This window comes from Enoplosus armatus, chromosome 21 (genome assembly GCF_043641665.1).
Source record: "Enoplosus armatus isolate fEnoArm2 chromosome 21, fEnoArm2.hap1, whole genome shotgun sequence".
Lineage (NCBI taxonomy): Eukaryota > Metazoa > Chordata > Actinopteri > Centrarchiformes > Enoplosidae > Enoplosus > Enoplosus armatus.
Genome location: NC_092200.1, coordinates 5,452,352 through 5,476,040, shown reverse-complemented (window position 1 = coordinate 5,476,040; position 23,689 = coordinate 5,452,352). Strand labels below are relative to the sequence as shown.

General features: G+C 42.4%; 1 protein-coding gene across 2 annotated transcripts; it reads right to left on the bottom strand.

The window, feature by feature from the left end:
- Positions 1-1,190: 1,190 nt before the first annotated feature.
- On the bottom strand, positions 1,191-22,705 carry LOC139304442 (F-box/LRR-repeat protein 7-like). 2 transcript variants are annotated; one of them, XM_070928373.1, is made up of 4 exons: positions 22,573-22,705; positions 17,945-18,034; positions 2,707-3,324; positions 1,191-1,927 (listed from the first exon to the last, which is right to left on the bottom strand). In XM_070928373.1, exons 1-4 carry the CDS (start codon positions 22,607-22,609, stop codon positions 1,191-1,193), a joined length of 1,482 nt encoding a protein of 493 aa, XP_070784474.1. In that variant the 5' UTR covers positions 22,610-22,705. The 2 variants fall into 2 exon arrangements, with proteins under 2 accessions (XP_070784474.1, XP_070784475.1); XM_070928374.1 differs by having other exon boundaries at positions 2,707-3,318.
- Between the last annotated feature and the right edge of the window lie 984 nt (positions 22,706-23,689).

Here is a 23,689-nt window from a genome sequence, read left to right as displayed (position 1 = left end):
GCACTGCAGGACCGCAACAATCAAGATCAGGAGGAGGAGATGGTTTCCCATAGCTGACAGATGCCTGATTCTGATAAACTACTTTGACAAATAATCTCTAGTAAAGACAAACCCAACTCACACTCACCAGTAGCAATATTTTTATACAGAAACAGGAAATATAACTGCAGCAATAATGACTTACAAACAATCTTATAACCAAAGTGCAAAGTATATATATATGTGGGTGATACCTTTGTGGTGTCTGACAGGTTACAAGCAGGTTTAATTCAGCCAATGGCCTGAAAGCAGGAAGCACCTTTCCCACCTACGGTACACTGCCCTTTGAACCCACACACTTCAGTCCTTAGAGGGGAAAACAACATTTTACAAATCCATATATGGCATTCCCAGATATTCCTCGGTTACCGTAATGACTCACAAACATGTGCAGGCTTAAAACCTTTAAGACCGTAATGAGGGGTTGAGTAAAACACTCACAGTTGTGGCGGGCGGATTTTGAAGAAGTTTATTGGCACAGTTATAGCAGCAATGTGTTCTTGTTTATTTTCAACAATGATCCCGTAACAGTTTGTTTCTATTTGGCAGTAAAAGCTCTCTGGCTAATAGTAACTTTTAATCTGCAGCAAATGATGACACGTTGAGCTCAGTTGGAGTGATTGTCAGCACTATTGCATAAAGTGCATATGCACATAAAGAAAGTGAAACTGAGAATATCTTTAAGTCACCAGATCTGCTTTAGTTGCTGCTTTGTAGCTACATTCTTAGTGGTTTAATCTGAAGATACTTGCTGTTTATAAATAGATGTAGTAATGTATGATACTGGTTATGTTTCAGGGCCTTAAAATAAAATATATTACAATGCTTTTAAATGGTAACACAACTGTACCCAGTGCTCAGTGTTGTAGCATGTTGTTACATTGTAAATTGTGGTGTTGAAAAAGGTAATATACTGAAATACTGCACTTCTCTGCCTTTTTACAGATAAATATGTTAAATACATTCTATGGAAGTATTTTCAAAGGAGAGCATTAACAGCCACCAAGCGGATTTAAAGAGACAAATTCTGGCCCGTATTGCACACCAGCTTTCAACCAGTTCTGACACATCAGCCGCTGATCTCTGCCAACTCCATAGCAGGAATATTAGAACATCCACTTGTCAGAGGACCAGTCCAAGAACTCCCCGCCTCAGTAGAAAGCAGGGTTTGTGTGCTCGATGACACAGCGCCGGCAGTGGCGTCTAACAAACCGCAGAGCCTCTGGCGAAACCTCACAGTCCTGCACGTTGAGAAGCTGCAGCTCGCAGCAGTTGGCTGCCAGAGCTTTGAGTCCTCTGCCCGTTACGCTCTCGCAGGCTCTGAGACTCACTCGCCTCAGGCCTTGGCAGTACATAGCCAGCTGCTCCAGCCCACTGTCCGACACAAGCGGGCACTTACCCACATCCAGAGACTTGAGTTTGGGGCAGCTCCTGGCCAAGTGGCTCAGGCCGTGGTCTGTCAGCCCCTCGCAACCCCTCGCGTTCAAGTAGCGCAGTCTTGGGCAGTAGCGAGCCACGTAGCGCATGCCCACGTCTGTTATGCGGGTGCAGTGGGCCACGCTCAGGTAGCGCAGGCAGCCCTCCAGGCGGGCGACTTCACGCAGGCCGAAGTCCCCTACCAAGCGGCAGTCACTAAGACTAAGCTCTCTTATTGAAGGGCAGTGGAGAGACAGGTGGCGCAAGGATTCATCCGTCAGTCTGGTGCAGCGGCGCAAATACAGATGCGTCAGGCGGGGGCAGTGGGAGGCGATAGTTCGCAAGCCCTCATCCTCGAGGGAAAAACAATCGGTCATGTCCAGGTAGTGGATGGAGATCTGCTGGCCATGCAGAGGGGACAGCTGGAGTGAGGCCTCTTGGGTAAGGCTGATACATGTCACCTTGGAGCAGCCTGGAGGAAGAAGAAGCAGAGGTTGTCAGCTCAAAGACAAAGTATTTCTCCAAAGAAGATTTGGAGTTTTGTTTTAAGACAGACTTGAAAAAATGTGAACCAATCCTCTCAGACAATTTCAATTTTAAAGGCTAAGCTCAATTGTGAGTGGCCAGTAGGGGGCACCAGAGTAAAACCTGCTGTATTTGGCAACATGTCTGCAACAAGAAGCATGAAAATGTTTGAGTGCAAACAACTCCAAGAAAACCAAAATGTTCAGGGTGAAAGAAAAAAGTCAAAGGTTGATGACCTTAGCAGTTTAAAAAAAAAGAAGCCTTGATTTAATTATTTTGTGCTTTTCAAATAAAAGCCACACATTTTTTTAAAGGCTATTTTTACAACAAAGGGCTTACTTCCTGGTGCTAATGGTGCAGACATTGCTCTGCCACCAGAGTCCTGTCCAAGTCAATGTTATTTGTGTCACTTCCTTAATGAAAGCAGCAGACCGCTCTCCTTACTCACGTTGAGGTAAGTTCTGCTCTCAGCTAAAGAAAGCCTTTCTTCTCCCACATGGGAGCTTAAGGTTGGCAGAGCTTCTGCTGCTCCTCTAATGTTTTTACCAGCTTTAGTAGAAATGACTGAGAGGGACTGAGAGGAGGAATTCTTTGAGGTAAATCCACACATGTGCGTGATGTAGGGTAGCAGGCACTCCTTAATAAAACTGAGAGAGCCTACTATTAGCTACCAATCAAGGTAAGAGGCTTTGATTTCGTGTTATAGACAAGTATATTTCTTTTTACCTGAGAGGTTCAGGTGTTCCAGGTTGGGGCAGCGGGACACCACCTCAAACACAGCATCGTTAGAGATGTTATAACAGCCAGCAACCTCCAGGCGACGTAGCTCTGGGCAGCACTGCGCCACCACATGCAGCCCCCGGTCAGTGAGGCGTTTGCAGCCGTTCACCATCACCGTCTCCAGAGTCAGACACACGTTGGGGGTGTCCTGGCACAGCCGGTGCGTCAGGACCCTGATGGCACGGTCGGCGTGAAGCAGCTCTCCCGTTAGCCGGACGGTGCCCCACAGCCTCGGGTCCCACGCCAGGTTGTACCAGCGGCGACACGCGCGTGCGCAGCGGCACAGCTGATTGGTGGGGAGGTGGGAGAAGATCTGCAGGAGGGTGTGGTCCGGGAGGAGGTCAATGGGGGCGTGGTGGTGGCTTTTCGACTGACGGGAGCGCGTGTGAGTGCCGGGTTGAGAGTGGACCACGGCAACGGTCTCGGCGGGGGCCGAGGAGGACGAGGAGGAGTTGGTCTCATGGCCGTTACTGGAGAGGGCAGGTGAGGAGAGAGAGGAGGACTTGGATGGTAGGATGAGACCGGGGCTGGGGGTGCTCAGAGTCCGTGTGCTGGAGTCTAAACCTGAAGAAAAGGAGGAGAAGATAGATGTGAAAAGATTGAAGAGAGAAAATCTTCCTTTTAAGTCCCTTTTGTTTAGAAACCCCTTTGTTTTTGACTGAAATTACTCATTTTTTTGGCTTGTGACCTGTAAAACTAAACAATGTTTGCTCGTTTCATATGTCTATGAATCTGAAACTGTGTTTTAAGTAGTCTCTGGAGTCTAGTTCTGGTTTGACAAGTGAAAGTGCAGCGGTTTTTAAGCTAGACCTGGTCATGTGATCTGGATGGAGAAAAGAAATGAAATGAAATCTTTTTTTGGTTTTCATGAATTAAATCATGAAATTTTCACAAATCTGACGGCTAGATGAAGTCTAATACTTTCATTAAGTAGTAATAAAAAATGTAACCTGCCCATAACTATTTGCTTATCTCTGATTTGCAAGTTGTGATCGGAAGCCAACTTCAGCGCCGTCCTTGAATGTGGATTTTACCAACTTTTATTGAAGGAAAATTCCACCTTCAGAAACATTTTCTTAACATCATCAATGACGCTGAATATATTCCAGGAATAAGTTTGCAATGAAAACTGTGATTTACCTTTTTGCTGCACTTTCCTTAAATCTGACTCATGCACTTTCAATTTCCTACATTTCCCAGAATTACTTTTGACAACTACAAAAAACACGCCAACAATAACTGTACTGTCATCTGTGGGTTTTACAGAGGTGGAGAGAGCAGCTAATGGCAGCTAAAAGACCAAGACGGAAACAGTTTCCATGCAAGAAAAAACTAGCTTAGCACCTTAAAGGGGTACTCCAGCGATTTAGTATTGCACTTCCAGTTGGGGGACTCACATGAGACAGATTGAAAAAACAATCGTCTAAATTGAAGCAGCACAGGCTTATAGCAATTTTATTTACGTACATTTACAGAGAAACTCGATGTGCTTTAAAGTGCATACAACATGTGACATGAGATTAAAATAAGTATTCTAGGCTCTAGTAGGGTGGGATCCCACACTTCCCATAATGCAACCTACAGCATCCTTTCATTAGACCCTCCCTGCCTAGTAAAAGCCAACATCTTTCGAACTCCATGCCCCCAGTTTGTGATTCAGGTTTTCTGATGTCTCCAAGTCCAAGCTGAGATAACCCGAGGGTTATTTTCTCAAGACTCTCAAGCTCCCTTCAGAGCCACAGGAGACACTATGCAGCTGTTTTCACAGGCTGAGTGGAGCTCCCCTTGAAAGATTACTCCACCGATTTAGCATTGCTTTGCTATAACATTATCAGACTCACGATGGACAGCAGAACCAGAGATATCCCCCGTATTATTGCTTGTCACAACCTGGTGCCTACATCACCCACAATTCCACCATATAGTCAGAGATTCAGGTGTGTTATGCTAGTAGCGGCTAATGTAGCGGGCCACAAGATCGCTTCTTTCTAACTCCTCACCCTGGGATTTTTTAAATATTCAAACTTCAGCTTCCACGATGACTCTAGTGACACCACTTGAGGCATCAGATTTCACAAAGCTCTTCATATATGCAGTCGTACTCCCCAACAACTGTAAACAGACTTTGATGTGTAAAATCATTGGAGTTCCCCTTCAACCAGTAAACCATATTGAGGCCACTGTCTTGCTGTGTGACTCTCCAGTTGTGTTTCATTCTGAATCCTGATGTTCACCATTGCTTCACTGTATCTGCTGGAAACGACATGATGTCACTTTATTTTTGCCAGATCACTTGTGGGAATAAGAAAAGAAAAAGGTGCAGGGTTCATCATGATGGTGCCATAACCACACCAGCTTTTATCATCAATGAAGAGGGAGTTTCCGAGGATCTCGCTATCATGTTTTTGGATGTTGGGGAAAAACGTGTCACGTTTATCTTCCGGGCGTTTGAGCAGCAGTCACAGGGCCTCTTGATCAGATGAACTCTGTGGCTTCAAAGCGGCCAGCTGAGGAGTTTGGTGCCGGGGCTGACAACGTACAGTTAGCCCTGTGTAAACACTGAGGCCCTCCTGACAGATGTGCGCTGATTGCCGCCACGTCTGAAGACGCAGCTGTGAGAAGCGCTGGCTGGATCCCATCAACTGTGGCGTGAGACGGCGGAGCGCTCCGCCTCGTGAGCCGGGGCGTCGGATCTGATTCCCGGGGTCGACCCATCACACCGGGACACTGAGTGCTCTTCTGATGCTATCTTAGTCTCCTCATCACCCCTCCGATTTCGTCTTGTCTGATGTCGAGGGGCTCAGTTGGATTGATAATCATCACTAAAAGCATTTCAAGTAGTCACGAGTATGATGTCACTTACAGCTGTCCTACTATGAGTCTGCAGGCCTTATGGGCGAAATGAGATGTTATCATCTTTCAAAATGAAGATCATTCTGGGTGTTTGAGACTAATAGTCCTGATGATGAGGGCAAGTCTAGAATTAATTCATCTCTATTTTTCAGTTTTCTCACGTAAGTTGTCTTAACAACACACTTACAAACTGTCCTTGAGTTAAGACTATTATTCCAAAAGGAAATATATCAGTTGCCTATTGATCAAGAAGAATTTTGGTGAATAGATTTAATTTATGTTGTTAGTATTAAAAATGTGGTGAACACAATCAGAAAAACACCAACTTCACTATAACTATCTAGGAACTTGACCTGCATTTCAACTGCAGGAAGTTTCAGTGGTTCCTGGTTTGTAGTTCCCACCCCCTGATAGTACAGGAACTACTGGAGTGGAATTAACAGTGCAGAACATTGCTGACTGGTTTAACACATGCATTGACTGTATTAAATTAATTTAGACTGCAAGCAAGCTCTGGTTGTCTTGCATTGTTATTGAGGTTTAAACAAAGTTATGGAGCTCAACTCCCCACAAGTCTAAATAAGAGCAAGATAAAGAAAGAAATGGCTAAATTCAACTTAATTTGCCAATTGTTTCAATGTGGTTTTGTACAAAACAACGGAAAAAAGTCACTCAGCAGATCCTCGATACTTTGCAGAGAGGCCATGATTACTCCAGTGTTGTCTTGTCGTGTGCCAAAACTCAAACGAAGCCGCCACTTTTTAATCCTGTACCAGTCTAATTTTGGTTTTTCAGATGCTGTGGAAACAGGAGTGGGCTGAAATGGACTTTTGGTACTTGATTTTATTTTGGAGTTTCTCTTTCTTTATTAGGGTTTTATTATTATTATTTATTATAAAATGTTGGCAATATGAAGATTATAATGTGTTGAGTCAACTCTAATTTTTGAGGCGGTGGTTCGTAGTGTTGTACTTGAATACATTATATTGTTAGGTCTACCTATTCCCCTGTGATTCCCATACATTTACACTGATATAATTGCATCAGCACAGTCTGCTGGGCCTACACCGCGTATGTCAGCGTCTTCATGACAAATGGACAGCATCCTGCCTGTCATGTGGATTTGTGTGTAGGGACAGACAGCTGGGCAGTGACACCGGCCTTACGACTGTCCTGCGGATCTGTATTCCAGATCCTTGGCTCAGTCTGCCTTCCGCCTCACCTCTGATGACATCCGCAGACTCATCCTCTCGGGAACATGTCCGCCGATTCACGGCTACTTTAAAACTCCCTCTCGTGTGCCTTATAATTCTCACTCGAGTCCAAACTCGAGCAGAACGGCGAGCGCCGCTGTCCCAGCCCGCGTTGAATGTTAGAAATCTGCATCAAACTCATTTCATTCGGCTTAGAGGAGGATGCTGGGATTTAATCGTTCTTGTTGGATACGGTTGACCTCAGTTTGGGTTTAGTGCATCACAGTCTTGTGGGTGGTCTGCCCATGATTGGTTAAACTTGAAATGTGTAGGATTATTTCCTCTTTGCCTGTGTTTTTAAACTTAACACAAAGGATTTAACGGTCTGAGGTCATTATAAACACCTCATCTATTTCAAATTTCACACACCTGTCCAAATATGTCGTGACAATAGCGGTGCTGAGGTTTTTTATGTTTATTCAAGTACACTGCAAATATTGCAAGATTCCTGAGTTAATACCTAGTGATTTTGGATTTATCCAACATGGCTGGAACAACACACTATGCAACACGGAGCTAAAAAACAAGTGGAAATCATATTTTTGCCAATTGGTCCATTCATTTTCATTAAATAACAAGAATATTAATGATATAAGCTCATTTATTTATCTGAATTCAAGTATCAATCCTGTGGCATCTCTACAAAAAGATCTACACGAGTCTTGTGATGCAGAAATCACGAACATCCAGGAGAAGATCAGATTTTCCACAGAGCCGTGTGCAGGCGTGACACGGACACATTTCTTGAGTCATTACTTTTGAGGGATGAATGAGGCATTTCTTTGTCGTCAAAGTCCAAACGTATGCGATGGCTTCTGCACGCAGGAGACAAACTCATGAGCCACTGGCTAAGGAGCAACTTCCAAATTGCATAATTACACGTGTCACTGATCAGAAGAGCGCTGCGAGCCCGGAGGAACACAGTGCCTCTAATTGGACTCCATCCACCCGCTTTCCCTTCTCTCAGAGTCACACTTCCACACAGCTGGTGGGAAACGTTAAATGAAGACAGCTTTACAGTTGCTTAGTTGCACTGGATTTTTGGATGGATAGCAGCAAGTTCTCTTTAAGGACGTCCAGGTGTTATCTATCTATGTTTTCTAGCTGAGTAAGGCATCTGTTTATCCGATCACTATCAACTATTAACACAATAACACTGTTAAAGTTGCTGACAATGATCTTATGACCGAAAAATTCCCCTTTTCACACTTCTGGAAATAAAATAAGTGTATCCCTTTAGCATCTGAAGAACCTCTACTAGTTTTTCAGTAGTGCCGTGCTATGATGCATTTGCAATCCACATTTTCTCATATTCTCAAACAACAGATGTTTGCAAGGACATAAATCTTAGCAATTAGACTCTCAGTCCAATCTCTATAGTAAGACAAACACATTGTTTCAAAGCCAGAAATACAGACAATAAAGCTAAATAAAGAGCTGTGGAGTTAAGCCATAAAAGGTATGAATACAAGCTATTTGCCAGGCATAACAAAAAAAAATCCAGATGAAGCATATTACTGTACCCAAGTATGAACAAACAGTTCATCAGGTGCAGAAAGTATATTATCATTCCTGAGAAAGTTGAAATCCTCGAATCTGGAATCATCTTTGGGATAAAATCCAGGACCTCTAATTTTAACTTTCTTCAAAGATGAAACACTACTACTTCTAGTAGGACCACTAGTACAGTTGTACTCCAAATACTCTCAATTATCATCTTCAGTGTTAAGCGGAAAAGTTTTCTCTTGACCTTAGAACGTTTGACCAACTCAAGGTCCACCTACTATAGTCGCTTTTTCCAGAGCTTTTAACTGTATCGCTTGTAAGTGGCCCTTGAGTTGGGATCATTAAGTAGAAGTATAATTTTCAAAGTCAAGAATGAACGTGCTTAAGTTATCAGGCATGAGAAGTCCTCGGGATGAAATCATAACAGCTACTGAGCTTGCGTGTCAACAGATCTATCTCCATGGCAACCAAGCAAACTCTCTCTGCTAATAAGGACCATGTGATGTAATTGAAAGCTACAGAAAAAGCCAGTAAGTGGACGTTGAGTTAGGATTGTTGGGAAGTGCAGAGCGTATACCTGCAGCTCCAAACTCAAAGCATGAAAGAATAAACTTGTAACTCTGAGTTGCAGCTGAAATCTGTATAAGTCGACCGGTGGTGTCGTGTTTTATATCTCCGCATCACTGCAAACCTATCATTAACAGAACAAATACCACGCAGCTGTTAAACTGCTCTTGAAGTCACTGCGAGTGCAGATGGTGGAAGATTCAGTTTGGTTAAGGAAATCAAAGGAGAAACAGTGGAACATCTGGTCTTTACCCTGGACAAAGAACAACGGAACAGTGGTGAAATGAAAGAGAAACTCATGCATTGTGAATGCGCATATAGCCACAGCGACGCATACTTGGCTGAAATCATTTGCCACTAATACCCAAATCTGTGCTGATCCACAGCAGTACCGCAGCAGGATCCCATTAACATCAACTTAGCCTTACTTCTGAGACACATCTGGATCGCGCTTTGATGCCAGAAGTTTAATGTAAATCAATCGAAGTGATCACTGAAAAGACAAGATGCTTGCGTGATGAAGAGACGCAGCTGGAGGTTTCGGAGTGATGTCGCCCTAATGACAAAAACCTGATGAACTTTGCAAAAAAAAAAAAAGGAATGTACAAAAACAGATTTAAGGGGATCATTTGAGGGCCTCTAAAAGAAAATAGGAGCAAGAGAAAAAGAAAGAGGGAAGATAAATTGGCAACAGAGTCTGCAGACTTTACCAGAGACAGAGACAAGTGCACAGGCAGGGTCAGTCCAGACTTTGACGCAGCCTGGTCATAAACTAAAGCTATAGGGATTCTTTTCAGGATCTTGCAGTGCTGTGAAGCTCTGCTAAGACTCTGTCTGGAGCTCGTAGGATTATTACTGCTGCATCTGGCAGGACAGACCAATCCATTACCTCAATGCCATTAGCTCTGTGACATGTTCCTGCTCTGCTAGCTTCGCCGTGCTCCTCCCCGCCAAGGCCGTGACACGGCAGCGTGGTGCATGTGGGGGAAACAGAGGTGCTCATGAGTCTGGAAAATCAAATCCAAATCAGTACGAGAGGGGTGAAGTGTTAGAAAAAGATGCATCAGCTGGTTGAAAACAACGAAATCAAAAGCACAATTGATTTATCAGCACTAAACGGTTACGTGCTCCAGTCTTTTAAAGGGGAAACATCCGACAGAGAGAGAGAGAGAGAACTCCTGGGACAAAAAACATCTGTCTGTCTTGGGTTTTTATTGAATACATGGAAGTTGATATTACCGTACAGTGTGGCGGCTGAGCTATCAGTAAAGCCTTCACTACAGGAAGGTCTTACGTCACTGGACAACCTGAAAGACAATAGGGCCTGCTGGGTCCTTTACAATGTGCACACTTGGACAGGAAACAGACTCCTTAGCTCCATACAACCCCCACAAGTCCACTGCTTCTGGACTGCAGCTATTCTCACACTCACTCAGTCTCGAGATTCATTTTTTTTTTTTAAGCTTGTGCAGCAACAGACTTGGCCATACGTACGCCAGGAACTATAACGCTCTTTCCCCCAGAACACGACTAATTTCCTCAAGGGAGTTTTCCGCCTCTTAAAGCCCTTCTGTCAGTTCAAAAGACACAAACGTCTCCACACTCTGCCCTCGTCACTTTATAAATCCTCAGCTGAGGAGGACAGCAGACGCTCAGATATCTTAACGCCAAACTTAAAGGCGTGATCTACTCAAAGGCACTCCTTCAAAAATGAGCATTTGTGCGCGTCCATTCATCACAGCCCACATTTTCCAGAATAGAGATGACAGTTCGGACTCCAAAAGCAATTTGGCATCGCGCAGGACTGATCCGGCCTTTGGCAATTTCAAGATGATGTCATCTTTTTACAGGTTGTTAAATCAGGATGTCAAAGATGGGGCGATCGTGTGCATGAAATGCCTTTCTGTACAGTTGATCCTTTCTGGCAGCGGTGTGAGAGGAGGGTTAGAGTGTGGAGTGACAGTCGTGTTAAATGACTGAGGAGGGTAACGTTGGCTACCCGCAGCACCGAGAAGAACTGCATGGAAAAGCGAGCGCTTGGCCTGAACGGTTGATTTGGTTGTGATGAGGAGCAAATGTAATGATCTCATGTGGTTGAAGCAACAGAACAAGGGAAGTGCTGGAACTTTTGCGGTTATAAACTCAAAAAGAGGGTTCGCTTTAACTCCAGAAGGAGGTTATTTTGTCTCAAATGGTAGAAGTGCCTTCAGTGAGAGAGAAACGCTCTTCAAACATCTCAGTTTATCAGCTAAATTGAGTTTTTGAAGCATGGTTGTGATTTGTCTTGCACTGTATACATTCATTCTTATGTACAGAATGAAGATGCCATGTGCAGGGCCATCATACTGGTTATATATCACAGTCCTCACAGAAACGGGACATTTAAGCCCTTCAAGATTTGTCACAGGAAGAAAAAATGTTTTCTCAACTTTTGAGTGGTCTTTTTCCTTCAAACAGCAGAGCCAGGTGTAATATGCAACCAAGAGTTGGTATTTAAATGAAAAAAGAAAAGTAATTTAAAAAACGTGGTTCTATTTATCCAACCAAGACCCCTTCAAGAACACTAGGCTAGATTTTCCCCTCATTTTTGTACCATTGCAGCTTCAGCCACAACTGACACTTCCCTGCTTACGTAATGAAACAAACCACAGAGTGAAAAGAGGGGAGGGGAAGTCCAATGTGTCAGTTCAGCTGGTTCACAACTGTGGTCGTATCGCCACATAAAAGCCCGGAGACCCAGGTGTATCACGGTAAAAACATCACTCGGGAGCCAAAATCTTACAGGAAGCAAGCGTGCGTTTCGGGGGCCAGGTGGCGTCTTTCCCAACTCCCGTCAAACACGCTCCTGTAGTAGGACTGACAAATGTGGCCCCGATGAAGAAAATGGCAAACGCATTCAAAACAACAGGGCCAGCGCTTCCTCCAGACTGAGAAGACCAAGCAGTAATCAGAGAAGAGTTATGAGATGGAGCGCTGTGCTCACCAAACTGCCCCCCCCCTCCTCCTCCTCCTCCTTCACTAAACTGCTTTCACTTGTTTTCTTTTTTTCTCTCGCCGCCTTGTTCTGTGCTTTTTCGCTCAGATTTCTGGCTCCAGCAGCGCTCGAGAGGAAGGGGGAGGAGCGAGGACAGCTGATGGAGAAAATCTGGGGAAAATAGCTTTGGCATTCTTTGCCTCTCTGCGTTCTCTCTTTACGTAGACAATTTCCAGTGAGGATTAGAAGTAAAGCGCTGATATTTCTCATTGCAATCGCATATAGGCTTGTTAAAATAGGCTTGAATAGGCTTGTTAAAAAAGGTTTGAAATAACTGCAGGCTGCTGTCCAAAGTCGAAATGGTGGACAGATTTTTCTTCCACCAGTACTGCCTGCATGCACAAGCTGTTAATTTCTGCGCATGAAACGAAAAGAATCTGCAGCACCATTTCCTCTCATCCTCCATAAGATGGTCAATCACCTGCCAAACAGATGCTTCTTCATCTAAACAAACGTCTCTGCCTGTGTGAGGACGTCCAACACAGCTGTAGAGCAGCAGAACAAGCGCAGCGTTAAGTTTCACCAAATCTTCGAATACAGACATTTGTCACACGGGTTCGAAGAAGAAATACTGCAGAAATAATTAGTGATGAATGATCAAAGTTACATTTACAACACAAGTGGGGGACAATAACGTAAATCTTCTCTTCTCTCCCAACAGCAATGACACACACACACACACACACACACCTCTCTGCAGCCTCTTTCGTATTTGGCACGGCAAAAATCAACAGTGAAACTCTATATATCTGCTCGGGTAAACACGAGTGAATGGGTCATTGGCGCGTGAGGTTGGTTTACAGATGAAGTGTGAGGGATTTGTTGCCTTTGGGAGGGAAAAAATATGAACATGTTGGAGACAGGAGCTTTAAGGAGGGGCTGTTTAGACTGCACAGCTGACCCCCACAAAGCTCAGTGGGATTACTGATCAATATTAGTGAGTGTGTGTTGCTATAATATTATTATATTAAGAGTTTAATTCTCTGCTCCAGCCAAATAAAAGACATTAGGTTTTTATTAGCAAGAGTAATTGAAAACGCCTGCGCGGGTGTGCAGAGCCTTTAATTTGCAAAGTAAATAGTAACTATAACTGTCAGATTAAAAGTATGAAGTTGCATAACATGGAAATACAAGTAGAAGTGCCTGAAAATTACAGTTAAGTACAGCACTTAAGTGTACAGCGTAACAAACACACTTGTTTTTATGCACATTTTCAATTTACCCCCTAAAACACCGCCAAACATTTTCAAAAACAAAAAGTCTAAATGTCACAAAAAAGCTTTTACACTTGGCTGAGGTCGTCATATTAAAGAAGAGAAGATGCAATAAACAGATCAGTAAGCGTACATGGCCATGACATGCTGCATGTCACCGCCCTCCGTATCACCACGGCGTCACTCTCCAGTGAAAACCATGCATCTCTAAATTTGGTGATTTTGTTTTTATGTTCATTAATGAGTCGAGAGCCTCCTCACCTCGCTGCAGTGATGAACAGGTTTGGGTTCAAATAAGTACTTTGTTGAGGTCAGGGAAACACTGTAGTTTGAGTTAAAATGTCATCGTCATGGTTACAATAATAAACTCCTGATTAAGGTTAGGGAACAATCATGGTCATGCTTTATAAAACTACCTCCTCCCCACGCGGACTTTGTCGCTCTATAACGGCGTCACCTGACTTCCTCCTTTGTTCCCGTCAGAATTACTACGGCCACTAGAGGGCTTCGTCGCTTGAACGTAACATGCAGTGAAGTTGAATGGGCAGGATCTTATTGCTGTGTTTACATTCGTGCACTGAAGACATATAAATTACACCTTCTAGACGCTTTGAAACTTCAGGAGTCAAAAACAAAAAACATGCTAGAGAACGAGACTCTCAATGTTATACTGCTTTTGATAAATGTGGATAATTGCATATAAATCATGGCATGTTTCCGGGGTAAATCTTTGACTACAGTGTTCTCTGGTGTGGAAGGACAGAGTAAGCTTTTTCCCCGTCACTGTTATCACTGTTTCTTTGGCCCTTGGCAGACAGAAAGGAAGTCGGCTTGTTCATTGTTCCCACCATTCCCTGTTTCCCAGCTAGCTTCCTGGTGCCATTATAAACGGGTGAAGGAGCTGACCCCGACCCCCCACCCCCGAATGGCTGCTTTAACATGATCAACGCCCCTGTGAGTCTGTGTTACATCAGTGGCTGAAGCTTGGCACAGGCTCCAGCTGATACAGGAGGATCAAAACGGTCTGAGAGAGTTACAACAGGCCGAACATCTCAGGGTGTTGTCAGTTTAGCGACTGCCATTTTGGAGCCACATTCCTAAGGTACCCTGAGTTTGGCTGTGCCAAAGTAAACCCTTGAGGCCCAGACGGGGTCACGGTGTAACCCCTGCTGGGAGATACTCAGTTTCATCCCACAGGAAGGATTTACTGTCCAGGACTGTGCCTTTCAGTCTGCAGCTAATAAGCATCTCAACTGGGTCAGGCCACCGCAAGCCCGTCTAAATAATAAATGAAAACAGAGACACGTTGCAAAAACTTGCCAGATGACTGCCCGGCTCGGTTTGTTTTCAGGAGGAGAATGAGTGTAACTTCCTAATGTTGATTTTGTGGGAATACATGTTGGACCGGTGAAGACAGACAGGCAATGGCCTACTTTCCATCTGTGTGCTGATATTAGGGCTGCACAATCATTCAGTATTATGATTTATTGACTTTAAAGCCACCACGTGAAGAGTTTTGAGATGATGAGAGCATCTTTCCAAGTTTTTGATTTGTAGAAAAATGAAACCATTCTGGTGAAAATTGGTCTCCCGCCCTTCAGCGGCTCTGGTTTGGATCTTACACACGGGGCTTTAAAGGGAGATTATGTATCTTTTGAAAGAGGAAATAACAATCTTTCTCTTACAAATGAAAAGTTAAATGCATAAGCATTAAAGCGCACTCTTTCTCAGTTCAATACACTGAGGGGTTTTGCAGATACAACCTTACTTGGTCTGGTATGACCAGCAGCTTACGGTGGATCATGTTAGCTGACGTTAGCGAACTTTAGGTAGATATTACTGTGTAGCTGACATTACTGAGACAGCTCGCTCCTCTCTGCTTGAACTACACTGTGTTTTTTTACATTTATGTCGTAGTTGTCACTTGTGTCACCGTAGTTGCTGTTCAGCAAATGTTATATTGTGGCTTTAAGTGGAATTGTATTTTCAGTTCAGTTTTCTGTTTTAAATAATGAAACAAAAGGAGTTATTAATTGTTTGTGAAATGTTTTATCTGACATTAAAAACTGTATCGAACATCATTTACATGTGATTTTGCATAAAAGTTTCATAACCTGAAGAACGAATAACCATGAATAATGCTGAAACTGGGCGGTATGTCAGTCTGGATGAAGAAAGGTGGATTTCATCTCAATAATAAAAAGATAGAAAATGATTTTTCTTTTGTCCCTTTCACTGGGAACCACACAATATGTTGTTTCGTAAGATAAAAAACAGAAGTCGGGTATACGAAACATTCGGCCAGTTACTTGGACAAAGAATGGGAGATGAGTCATCAGGATAAACCTTCAGCTTGTAGCATTTATTTGTCTTTCTTTAATTAATATAACATTTTGCATAACAACGTGCTACCTCAAAGTACATAGATATATATAAAGTTATGACTGTTGTCTTTTGTGTCCATGTTACCAGAAAACGTCTTGTTATATTTTGGTGTTTGATTTAGATAAATACTAACTAACTAACTATCCATAGGGAGCATGAGGATACTGTGTGAGACCCTAATATGAATACTCCCAGTGTGTGGTGGGGAAACAGCCCAGACTGCTTCCTGATTAGTTTAGTGGACCACAGGACGAGGTGGGCAAGGACTGTGTGATCTGCCACTGTGTGTGTGTGTGTGTGCACATGTGTGTGTGTGTGTCTGTTTAAGGAGGGGGGATTTGACTGTGGCTGTGGCGGTTCCAGACCATGTAATTACTCCCACTTAGCATGGAGAAAAAAATAACAATTTCAGTCATAACGCAGGAGGGAAATTATGGTCGGGAAGCCACTGGCCATGGTCTATACTCTGCCTATATATTTCTATCTGCACAGGTTGTGTTCCCCAAGTAGACACATTCGGGACAATTATCAATTTCCCCAAAATACTCTGGGTGCACTCCCAGCAGCTCCTCAATGGACACATCCAAGTGAGTCAGCATTTCCAGCGAAGTCGAGTGAGTAACAGTAATCTGCCTCGCCCTAATGCACACTCACAGGAGGACGGCACATCTCACCCTATATTTAGTGAGGTTAATCAGTGAATTAACCTCGCTGAAACAAAGTAAGTGACACACATCTTGCGTGAAACCAAAAGCACGCCCGATGTCTCGTGAGGAGTTTTCTTCTTTCTCTTCTCTCTCTGAGAAACACCTTGAACTCTCCAGTCGAGTGACAGCTGTAAAGACAGGCTGGAGCTGGTATTTGTTTTCTTGTGGGCAGCTCCAAACCACAAGAATACCACGTTCATCACGCCAGAGCAAATTTAAGATTGGTGATGACAATGCACGAGAGCAACGGGGTGAGTATATATGTGTGCATGTGTGTGAGCGTGCAGAACGGTCGGTGAGTCACTGGTCAACTCAGAGAAAGACAAAGAGACCACAGCACAGAGAGAGAGAGAGACCATAATGTATCTGTGGGGAGTTTAGATAAGGTTTTTCATCAAAATCAATGACTCACTGAGATTTCATTTCCACTTTCTGACTCATACTCTTTCCTGCCCAGTGGAAGTTTAACACACTCACTGTGAGACATGCAGATGCTATAAGACGCTATATATTCTGATTTTACTGATAACTGACATTAGCCGAGACATATTTAAAAGGTGCCGTGAAGCTAATGAAAGTTAGTCTGCCATATTGAAATGCTTAAAGCTGCACTAATCAATAGTTTTACATTAACAAAGGATCAAATGACGATGTAGCAACGGACCCACAGGGGATTATCACCCAACCCTGCAGCTCTCAGCTTTACGGAGCGCCTTAGCGTCTCTCAGCTCATTGTTCATACAGTTTCTACAGATTTGTATTTGTCTCAAATACATATGAAAACTGCCATGTTGCCCTCTAATGCAAATCTTTTATGAATATTCACATTTATTTCATGGCAAACTTTGATTTCCTAGAGAGCACAAACTACAAGACAGTGGGGATACAGCGCCTGGCGTTGCAGTACTGCTAAGCTACGACTTTGAGACATTTTGTTCTGTTCTTTTAAAGAATAATAAAAACAACTTCTGCTGCTTTGACTGGCAGATTGTTAAAAATGTATCGGAGCTATCGGTATTGAAGACAACTGCTGGCAGGGGGCTTCAAAAGGCATCTGTCAGCTGCAAAGTATTTATGAACCACTACAGTGAGCATACAGTTTACATTCGTAACACACTCCTGACGAAGAGGAGCGGCTCCCCTCCCTGCAGTCACTCTGGAGGAGGGCTGGGGAGGCGAGGGGGAGCCAGAGAGCTGCATGGAGAGGAGTTACAACGGCAGAAGGTGAAGCTCTCTTTTCCCATTTTCAGTCCCCACACCTTCTCGGCCTCCAACAAAACCCCCTCACCCTCCTCTCTCTCTCTCTCTCTCTCTTTCTCCAGCACAGTACCTCCCTCCTTGGCAACGCTCTGAGCCTGATATGACCACAGTTTAGATAAGCACTCTTCCACAATGAGAAGCCAGAAGTGTTTCTTTTTTTTTCTCGGTCTTCTCAAACAAAGCCCAAAGAAATGCCTTTGGTTTCTGGGTTCGGATGGGAGCTGCGAGTTTGTTTTCAATTTAGAGTTATCCCAGGAACACACCGGTTTCTCTCCAAAAATAGGCAGTACAGAAAGTGGATGAGGAGGGGAAAGAGAGGGGCGGGAGGAGAAGAAGAAGAAGAAGAAGAAGAGGAGGGAAAGAAGAAGGGAGGGGAGTTTGGTTAATGAGCACCAGATGCCTTACCTTCGGTGGTAGCCACATTCTTTGGAGCTTTAGTTGGTGTGTGATCTGTGCTCGAACTTATGTCAGAAGAGATGCTTGAGCTCCCTTTACCTGCAGGGGGAATGGGAAGAAAAACAAAAGTACTGGGACACAGTATAGCAACTTTAAAGATGACAAACTGCAGTTCTGATTTATTGGTTGTTGAAAATCAATCCTTTCTTTTGAGAGACTTTTTAGGCTTAATTCCTGTCAGAGATAATGTGCAATTGCACTTTGATGATGTATTTAAGACGGTAAGGAGGTATGAAGTGTAAGGAAATATAAAGCCCATCACTCTCTGCTTTCATGACTTTTATGTTCCTCAATTTTGGATGAATGGTTAGCTTTGGCGCATGCACAAAGTCTCTGCTGGTTTGTTTGAGTAAGTGTCCGTTTTTTTTTTGATATTTGGAGGAAGAATAAAGTCTCCTGAAATCCCCTTCAGCCTTCGCTTCCACGGAGGACGAGTGAGGAAACACTCCTGCGTGAGATACAAGCAAACTCTCTTTAATGAATGATTATAACAAAGTGTATCACTAGCTGCATACTTCTTAGGTCGTACAGTCTGTACAACTGCCACATGAGAGTGCTTTTTATCAAGTTTACATGGATTTACAACTCTAACTTTATGAGCTATCCTTGTATTATTAGATTTAGGATTTGGATTTCTATGCAGTCACACAGGAGAGCTAAACGTCAAGGAGATATTCTTTGAATGTGTGCCTCTGCTGCCGGAGTACGACTGCCATGGTGACTGCAGGCCGCCTGTGGAGTAGTTGTTTATGGCATTTCATTCCTCTGTCAGATCATAAATGCAGCTTTGTGGCTTTCCTGAGACTAAGTATGCGCCTTTCACCCAGAACGGCAGGCCGAAGAGGTATTCCCAAAAAGTCACAGCCACATGCGCATCGAGCGCAGCCACCTAAACAGACTAGACAGTTCCCAAAATAAGTAGTGCATATGAAAGCTTGTGAAGGGGGGACAAAATGCAACCTGTGACTGCATACTCACACGATACATATACAGTGATTTTAAACCAAAGCAGCTCATATGGTATGAGTGTGAATGACACTTTGTGGTGACATCACTGAGCCGGCACATCTGCTATATGGCTCCTCCAGTCCCCGGAAATGTCTCAGAAATTCACAAGGAGCTTGCAGATTTTTCTAATATTTAAGCAGAGCAGAAATCATGAGACTGGGTAAACACAACCAAATATATTTTAATATTTTGCTGGTTACAGCATTCTTCTCCTCAGCATGAGGGACTCTGCAGGGCTGTTTGTTTGAAGCATGTGGATCTGTGCAAGGCAAGATTGTTTTCTGTCTTTCATGGAAAAACAACTTTCTGAAAAGCTCCTGCTTCCTGTCTTGTGCTTATATAATGTGTTGGTGGAGGGTTGTTGCATAGTTGTGACCAGTGTGTAATTAATTGTGGAGTCACACTTGAAAACAGATGTGGGCAGACGGACTGCAGAATTCTGCACTTGTAACTATAAATACTATGCACCATTTTCTTCTGTGGAATGACAACACTTTGAACAAATGATTAATGTGTGATGTGAATATTAAAGTTACAATCCTTAAGATTTTCATGAACCAATCCCAGATTTGATACTTTCAATGGTCAGCATTTTCTCAGCAATTCAGTGTATTTAAATTCTGTTATTACCTCACTATAGTAGTTTTCATTGTTAGTGGCGGAGTCCGCCATTCTCTACTGTACTCATACTGCTGACCTACACACGAGGGATCAGATCGCAGTTAGAAAGAAGCTCATTATTGACCGCGTTCTTTATTAAAACAACTAAACCTGCAATGATTAGACAATTAATCAAAATTAATAGAAACGATTAATTATTTTGCCAAATTTCTTGTTCCTCGTTTATCCAATGTCAACATTTTCTGGTTTCCTTGGTGTTCTACAATTGTAAAGTGAATATCTTTGGGTTTTGTTGGTTCGTTGGTCGGACAAAACAAGACATTTGAAGACGTCACCTTGGGTTCTGATGGACATTTTTCACTATTCTCTGATATTTTATAGGCAAAGCGATTAATCAGTTAGTCGGCTAAACAATCTTTAATGAAAGTAATCGTTAGTTGCCGCCCTAAAAACAGAGAGATTTCTTTAAAGTAGCCACCAGTAAAGCACCAAATCCACCAGTACTGAAATCATTCAGACTATATCGTTAAGGTTTAAGTAATGCCAATAGAGCAATAGAGGAAAACACTTCTTTGAGTACTGAGATATAAAAAAGTCTCAGAAAATGTGTATTGATCACCATGAATCCCCTTAAAAAATGCTTACATTTGAAGAGTTAATTATTCATAAGAAAATGCACTTAACAATAATAATAACTCATGCACTTAAACCCGAAACATCATCATCTTAACATCTACAAAAAACACAAGTTGGAATGTAATGCTTGTGTTTCATGTTGTACACCAAAGAGGTGCAAGCTTGCCAACCATCAGATATTCTTCTATCTTGCAATGAAAGGGAGAATTAAGGCTTTATGAGCCATCAGAGGTGACTTGCTCAACGAGAACACAATCTGCTTAGACCACATCATATTTTCCCCACCTGACTAATGACTGTTAACCTGAGAGTAAACGAAAGAGGTCGGTATCGGTGATAGAATCAGTTCATGTACCTTAACAGGCTGGATTCCTAGGTGGAGCTGATCCACTTGTTATTTTTAACATCATGAGTTCCAGTCTTTTTCTCTGCAGTTATTGACTTAGGAAGAGAGCACACTGGAATGTTATTTATCCAAACATTTCTGCTCTGGAGACAGAACTAAGTAACTGTTTGAGTCGGGTCACAGTTTTTCTGAATAAGTAATGTTGAAGATTAGATGAAAAAGACAGTTGGTGGGAGAGGAGGTAGGGGGTAATATGAAGGCTAATATTCTTGGTACTAACTGAAATCTAACCATGCCTATAGCAATGATAGTGGCTGTCCTGCTGAGCTGATAATCCAGGCACTTTGGAGATGTTATCAATAATGCGGTATGGATTTTGGGTATTATAATATCATATAAAAATGTTGTTTTTTCCCTGGATTTAAGCTGCATTCCAGTTGGGTGGAACAATTTTCTGAATATATCTGATAGCTGTAGATGGACAGTGAATGTCTCTGCCTGCTTGGCCATCGGCTCTACATGACTAATGACTTTCTTTTTGTCTTATAGACCAATACTGACATCATTGATACCGAGGTATTGATCCAAAACATGACAGTATTTTATTTTCTTTAGTTATTTTCATTAATAAATAAGAGAGGAAATCTGCGCCGGAGGGACAATATTTTACAGTCTTTACATTATGATCCGATTGTCTGCTGTGCAAGTCAAGTTCATCATTTAGCTAAGACAACATTAAACAGTCAGCTGCAAGAGAGCTAATTAAGGTAAATAAAATAAATAAATAAATAAATAAATAAATCACTTTTAGGTGTGTCCACTGTAAGAAACCATCTAAGGAGGAGCTGTTTCCATAGAACACGTGTCACCAGGGCATTTTTCCATTAATAAAGCTATTTTGTGTCTTTTCAAGGTGTCTACCACATGTTTTTGTTTACATGAGGATCATATGGCGTTGACCAATACACACAAAATGGCTGCCAAATCAAACAACAATAGTTTAAGGGACAAAAATCTCTGGAATTGGCTCTCATCAAGATAAAAAAAAGACTTAAGTGCCCACATGCCCAAACACTCACGTCTTTTGACCCACCTCCACTAAACCTGCATGAAAGAATCTGCCATACATTAGGCTACTTGGTGCTGCCTGATGAACTCGCTGCCCTGCCAAGTCAGCTGTCTTTGACTGATTGTGTGAGGTGGTATTTGATTTAAAGTGACTGTGTTACTGGTCTGAAAACACCACCTTTGCTACTAACTCAAACTCAAAGAGGCTGTTACTTGCATGTTAAATAACACAAATACAAGCTGTAGGACATGTTGCATCCCACAGTTGTATTATCACCATGTAAAATTCCTTCAAGTGAAACTACAGATACAATAAAGTTAATTTTCTGGGGGGAAAAATGTGGGTATAAAAGAAGGATGCACTGAAAGCAATTGGAAGGTTTTTTTTGTTTAAGCTTCAAATGTTATATACAAACTGTTCATTCAAAGTGTTTAAAATGCGACCACCAGATGTCACTCTCTATCTTATCTGAAGAATATAAACGTTGCACATCTTTAAAAAGTATAAAAAGTAGGCTATAATAAGTCAAACGTTGCTATCATCCCCATATCAACACATATGCTAACAATTGGCAGATTTTTGAATGGAGTCTGGCGTGAGTTCAACTTTACACAAACAGTTTCTGTAAGATAATTAAAGATGTAGAGGGAATAGTGCTAGTTTTTAAGCTAGCTAACTAATGTTCAGAGACAAACTCAAGTAAGCTACAGAGCCAAGAAACGCCTGCACTGTTTTCTGTTTTTAGTTTAGTTGGACACAAATGAGAAGCTGTCGCAATTAACGGTAACATGGTAGTCTTTGTGGAGTCTAGTTTGATAAAAAAAAAAAAAAAGGAGACTTCCTTCTGAGTGGAATTCAAATAAAACGTGTTTTTAAAGTCGTAATTAGAGCACTTACCCTCGCTTCCATACAGTTTTCCATTGTTCGCACCCATTTTAAAGAATACATAATCTATGCGCAAAACTCGGTTAATCAAAAGGAGTTAAATTCCAGAGAAAAGGGCAGTCTTTCCATAAAGATAGGCTAGACAGTCAGAGTTTCGTGTTGGGCCGCTAGCTCTGACTCCAAATAGTTAATCCAGATGTTGAACAGAGGACGTCTCAGCATTACGCAAACCTAGAAACCGGACTTGAGCTTCCAGCGGTGCAGACTTTCTATATGTGAACATCCACAGACGCAGAGAGTCAGAAACACACACACAAAAGCAGATCCCGATTCGAGGAGTTTGGAGGAAAAACTTGAGTGAAGTGGCCTAAATGGTAAGCAGCTGTTTATCAGGCTGAGTGCGGGCAATCACAGCGGCCAGACAAGTTTGTGAGGACGCGCAGCTCTCGTCCACCGGAGCTGGATTTAAAGAGACCGCAGACCAGAGATTTAAAAAAAGATAAGCCAGAGACAGGCCGAGACTGTGGCTCACAAACAGAGAAATCACAACACATTACGATGCTTTGTTGCACTGCAGTGGCTCAATGCTATTACAATGCGAAAAGTTTGACTTTTATTCTTGAATAAAACAATCATAGTCAATAGCACTAAGTACATTTACTCAAGTACTGTACTTAAGTACAATTTTGAAAAGTATTTCCATTTTATGCCACTTTATACTACTTCTTTATTCTATAAATATAATAAATGTAGAAATCAACAAATGAATTGTGATTATTATGGATTAACCCACAGGGCAGTATATAAAGTAGCTGAAAGTAGCCCCATCTTTACCGGTTATAAATACCAATAACGAGTACTTTTGGTACTTTAAGTATATTTTGATGCCAATACTTTTGTACTTCAGTAAGATTGTGAATGCAAGACAGAGTATTTTTACTCTGGGTATCTGTTAAGTAAAATATCTAAGTACTTCTGTCTAAGGAAGTTATACTGTGAAGTATGTCATCACAGACTTTTAGAGATTCACACTCAACCAATCAGACACTGAGGACACATAATCTCCTAAATATTCTGAGGATATAAACCCACTGAAAGAAGAGGATGGTTTTAACCACACATGTTGGAA